The sequence below is a fragment of the Sander lucioperca genome, chromosome 2 (genome assembly GCF_008315115.2).
Source record: "Sander lucioperca isolate FBNREF2018 chromosome 2, SLUC_FBN_1.2, whole genome shotgun sequence".
In the NCBI taxonomy this organism is placed as follows: Eukaryota; Metazoa; Chordata; class Actinopteri; order Perciformes; family Percidae; genus Sander; species Sander lucioperca.
This window is the reverse complement of record NC_050174.1, coordinates 32826312-32831311: the sequence shown is the minus strand read 5'-3', so window position 1 is coordinate 32831311 and position 5000 is coordinate 32826312. Positions and strand designations below refer to the sequence as shown.

At 47.7% G+C, this 5000-nt stretch overlaps 1 protein-coding gene across 3 annotated transcripts in view; it reads right to left on the bottom strand.

Moving 5' to 3' along the window:
• The window catches only part of LOC116062316 (rapamycin-insensitive companion of mTOR), a 48763-nt gene that overhangs the window by 23033 nt on the left and 20730 nt on the right, over nucleotides 1-5000 (bottom strand). For all 3 annotated transcript variants that reach the window (XM_031316978.2, XM_035998997.1, XM_035998999.1), the window contains exons 17-21: nucleotides 4987-5000; nucleotides 3804-3905; nucleotides 2641-2687; nucleotides 2241-2376; nucleotides 1191-1390 (exon numbers count right to left, since the gene is read on the bottom strand). The exon at nucleotides 4987-5000 is cut by the window's right edge and continues 152 nt beyond it. In XM_031316978.2, the coding sequence (XP_031172838.2) occupies nucleotides 1191-1390; nucleotides 2241-2376; nucleotides 2641-2687; nucleotides 3804-3905; nucleotides 4987-5000 (499 nt within the window). The remainder of the gene's footprint in view (nucleotides 1-1190; nucleotides 1391-2240; nucleotides 2377-2640; nucleotides 2688-3803; nucleotides 3906-4986) is intronic.

The window sequence follows — 5000 nt, the reverse complement described above, 5'->3', positions numbered from 1 at the left end:
CGACAGCTCCTCGGACGGACAACGGCACGGAACACACCGAACAGACTCGAGTCACCGACCTTGGCAGACTGTCCAACGGATGATTATCGGGTTGGTGTGTCAGGGCCTTAAGGTTGTTGGTGTGGACCCAACAGGGGTCTAAGGTTGTTGGTGTGGACCCAACAGGGGTCTAAGGTTGTTGGTGTGGACCCAACAGGGGCCTTAAGGTTGTTGGTGTGGACCCAACAGAAGTCTAAGGTTGTTGGTGTGGACCCAACAGGGGCCTTAAGGTTGTTGGTGTGGACCCAACAGAAGTCTAAGGTTGTTGGTGTGGACCCAACAGGAGTGTAAGGTTGTTGGTGTGGACCCAACAGGAGTGTAAGGTTGTTGGTGTGGACCCAACAGGGGTCTAAGGTTGTTGGTGTGGACCCAACAGAAGTCTAAGGTTGTTGGTGTGGACCCAACAGGGGTCTAAGGTTGTTGGTGTGGACCCAACAGAAGTCTAAGGTTGTTGGTGTGGACCCAAAAGGAGTGTAAGGTTGTTGGTGTGGACCCAACAGGAGTGTAAGGTTGTTGGTGTGGACCCAACAGGAGCGTAAGGTTGTTGGTGTGGACCCAACAGGAGTGTAAGGTTGTTGGTGTGGACCCAACAGGGGTCTAAGGTTGTTGGTGTGGACCCAACAGGGGTCTAAGGTTGTTGGTGTGGACCCAACAGGGGTCTAAGGTTGTTGGTGTGGACCCAACAGGAGTGTAAGGTTGTTGGTGTGGACCCAACAGGGGTCTAAGGTTGTTGGTGTGGACCCAACAGCGGTCTAAGGTTGTTGGTGTGGACCCAACAGGGGTCTAAGGTTGTTGGTGTGGACCCAACAGGAGTGTAAGGTTGTTGGTGTGGACCCAACAGGGGTCTAAGGTTGTTGGTGTGGACCCAACAGCGGTCTAAGGTTGTTGGTGTGGACCCAACAGGGGTCTAAGGTTGTTGGTGTGGACCCAACAGGGGTCTAAGGTTGTTGGTGTGGACCCAACAGGGGTCTAAGGTTGTTGGTGTGGACCCAACAGGAGTCTAAGGTTGTTGGTGTGGACCCAACAGGGGTCTAAGGTTGTTGGTGTGGACCCAACAGGGGTCTAAGGTTGTTGGTGTGGACCCAACAGGAGTGTAAGGTTGTTGGTGTGGACCCAACAGGAGTGTAAGTTTGTTAGTGCCCCCCCCTCACCTCTGAAACAGGCCACATTTCTCCAGCAGTTTGACTCCGTGTGCGTGTGCAGACAGCGTCCCCAGGAACAGGAAGTAGTGCTGGCTGAGCGTGGTGAGCAGCCCGTTACTCTGGAGACATCGCTCTGGCTTCAGCCCTGAGGACGCCGACAGCCACGACACCATGTCCCGCACCAAGTCCTCCAGGTACCCCTGTCCGTCCTGAGAGAGAGAGAGAGAGAGAGAGACAGGGGAGGTAGAAACACACAAACACAAAAACCATGAACGCTAAATAAAAGCCACAGAAATCTCAGAATCTCAGTTAGAAAAGGCTTCAAAATAAGCCCCAAAATCCTGAAAAACGCGACATAAACGCTGATAAAAGCAACAAAAACATCAACACAAATGTCCCAACAAGCAGAAAAACACGTCGGAAAAAGCTGCAAAACTACAAAAAAATGTGTGAAGGCGGGGCACCTGGGTAGAGCGTGCGCCCCGTGTACAGAGGCTGCAGGTTCAATTCCGACCGCCGGCCCTTTGCTGCATGTCACCCCCTCCCTCCCCTTTCATGTCTAAGCTGTCCTATCTAATACAATGCCAGAAATCTTAAAAATAAACCGTCTGAAAGCAACAAAACATCAAAATAAGTGAGTGAAGCGTGGTATGTCTGTCTGTCTGTGTGTGTGTGTTTGAGTGTGTGTGTGTGTGTGTGTGTGTTCTTGTTTGACTATATTTGTGGGGTCCAAAAACTGGGTGTCCAGTATTCTTGTGGGGTCCCGACAGCTTTGTGGGGCCAAAATGCTGGACCCCACAAGGTTAAAGGTCTGTTTGAGGGTTAAGACTTGGTTTTAGGATTAGGGTTAGAATTAGGTTATGGTTAGGGTGAGGGTAAGGGTTAAGGTTAGGCATTTAGTGGTGATGGTTAAGGTTAGGGTAAGGGGCTAGGGAATGCATTGACAATGTGTCTGTGTGTGTGTGTGTGTGTGTGTGTGTGTGTGTGTGTGTGTGTGTGTGTGTGTGTGTGTGTGTGTGTGTGTGTGCGTGTGTGTGTGTGTGTGTGTGTGTCTCTGACCTCGTCTGACTCCATGAGGAACTCGATGAACAGGCAGCCGACCACGGTGAGCTGGCGAGCCTTCGTGTGATCCAACGCCAGCGCTGCGTACAGTTTACTGCTCGGCTTATAGAAGTACAGCAGCCGGCGCACAAACCTGCAAAACACACACACACACACACACACACACACAGACACACACGATACGATAAAACAGGTAAACGTGTGTGATGTCAGCTTGTTAAATGTGAATATTTTCTAGTTTCTTCTACAAAATATTGGACAAAATCTGGACAAAACAAGACATTTGAGGACATCATCTTGAGCTTTTTGGGAAACACTGATCCTTATTTTAGAGACCAAAGAATTCATCCAGACATTAATCCACACATTCATTCTTGACAATAGGAAGGAGTCTTACTTGTGCATTAGTTCGTCTTTGTTGTTCCTGAGGTTGACATGGGGCCACTGGGAGAGAAGACACAACATTAAAACATCAGACAGGCAGCGCTGGAGGTGTGTGTGTGTGTGTGTGTGTGTGTGTGTGTGTGTGTGAGAGTGTGTGTGTGAGAGAGAGAGAGAGAGAGAGAGAGAGAGAGAGAGAGAGAGAGAGAGAGAGAGAGAGAGAGAGAGTGTGTGTGTGTGTGTGTGTGTGTGTGTGTGTGTGTGTGTGTGTGTGTGTGTGTGTGATGTGTGTGTGTGTGTGTGTGCTGGAAGAGAAGACAACATTTAAACATCAGACAGGCAGAGCTGGAACAAGTATTCACATCCTTTACTGCAGTAAAAGTACTAATACCACACTTTAAAAAAAATACAGTCCTGCAGGTAAAGTCTGTTAGTATAATCAGGAAAATGTAGATAAAGTCTGAAATGTAGCGGTGTAGAAGTAGATTTCAAGTTGTTTTGTTAACTGTCTTGTCTAATCAGTCCCTCCAGAAAAACATGATTATGTGATCTCATAATTCAATGCATAATCAGCCAAAATCTGCATATTTATTTCGGGGGCATGAGCATTTTTTCAAATAAGCCGCACTTTCGCCGCATAAATTGCCGATTTCCACGCAAAATATTGCATGATTTCATAATCCCCGCATTTTCGTTGCAAAAAAGTCCCACATACATCTTAGCAGAAAGTTGAAAAATGTTGCGTTTACTTCACACAAGAGCAGCCATTTCCCCCTGTTGCCATGGGAACGTTATGAAGTGATGTAATTACGCGACTTGATCATCATCGAAAAGCTGCAAACCCCGCGATGAAGTTTTTACAGGTTCCCGCAATTTCACCGCGTAAATTTGCATAAATATCCTGCATATTCCATCGCAGTTTTTAAGAAAATGTGCCGCACAATCAAGGATTTTAGCCCAAAACAATCACAAAAAAACTCTCTCTCTCTCTCTCTCCCTCCCTTCCTCTCTCTCTCTCTGTCTCTCTCTCTTAAAAAACTTTTTCTGGAAGGACTGTCTAATGGTGAATGTACTGTATCATTTTGCTTTCATGGACCCCCTCGAAAACAAGATGCTACATTTCAAGGAGTTATTCCTAATAAAGAATGTCAAGATTTAAAGAGGAAGTGACAGGCTGACCTTTAAGATGGTGGCGATGAGCAGCCAGTTCCACTCCAGGTTCTGCTTGTGGTTGAGGATCTGACTGTCTCTCAGGTTCATCATCAGAGCCTCCTCCGTGTCCTGGACACACACACACACACACACACACACACACACACACACACACACACACACACACACACACACACACACATCTAACGCTGTCACAAACGTGGATACTTTAACTTGGCCTTCATTTTAGCCGACCTGACATGTTCAGTCAGAGACAGGACAGTCGGGACTCACCCGGAAATGACGAGCGGGATGAGCGTGACTAGAGTCTCTCAAAATCTGACGAAAATCTTTTAAACTGACCTTTGTTGATCTGAAATGAAGACAGATTCAGCAACTGCACGGCCTATTTCTCTCTTAAAATGTTTTCAGAAACACGTTTCGGTGAACTATTTTAGTCCAATATGAGATCATATTCTGAACGAGTCGCCAGAAATCCAAAATCCGGGAGCAGCCAGACCCACGTGACGCGTTCGTCCAATCAGCTGCCGGTTTTCATTTTTTGGGCGACAATCTAGATTAGCGCCAACTGCTGTTATGGAGACGTATTACATCTCGTCTCTTTGGTGTGTTCTGAGGAACTTTTTGGACCAACTCGGGGAGACTGATCAGTCACACTGGCTTTACTGCCGACGGTCGGCCGTGAGGTTGGTCTGTAACTGCGAGCGGTGCATTGTTTGAAGGTTGCGAGAACGGAAGAGGAAGTTGCACCACACAGAGGCCCCGACCTTGGCACGTGTGTGTGTGTGTGTGTGTGTGTGTGTGTGTGTGTGTGTGTGTGTGTGTGTGTGTGTGTAAGAAACCAGTTTCTGTCTAGAAACCAGAAGACACCCCTCCTGTGAGGATAGGATAAAAGTTTGAGGGAGAGAACAGATCAGAGCTCATTTTCAGACGAGATCTTGGTGGACCAGCTCTGACTGGATGTCTGTTGCTAGGGAAACTTAGTCTCTGTTTGTGAACCCACAGCTGTGTTGTAACTCTTATGCTGGACTCTTAGTACACTTGCTTAACTGAACTCTTCCGACTGACCGACACAGACAGACAGACAGACAGACAGGCAGACAGGCAGACAGGCAGACCTGTGGTCCGTTCCACCACTAAGAAGCCTATTTGTGAAGATGTCTCCAACATGTTGCTGGCAGCGTGTTACCTTGATGGCGTAGA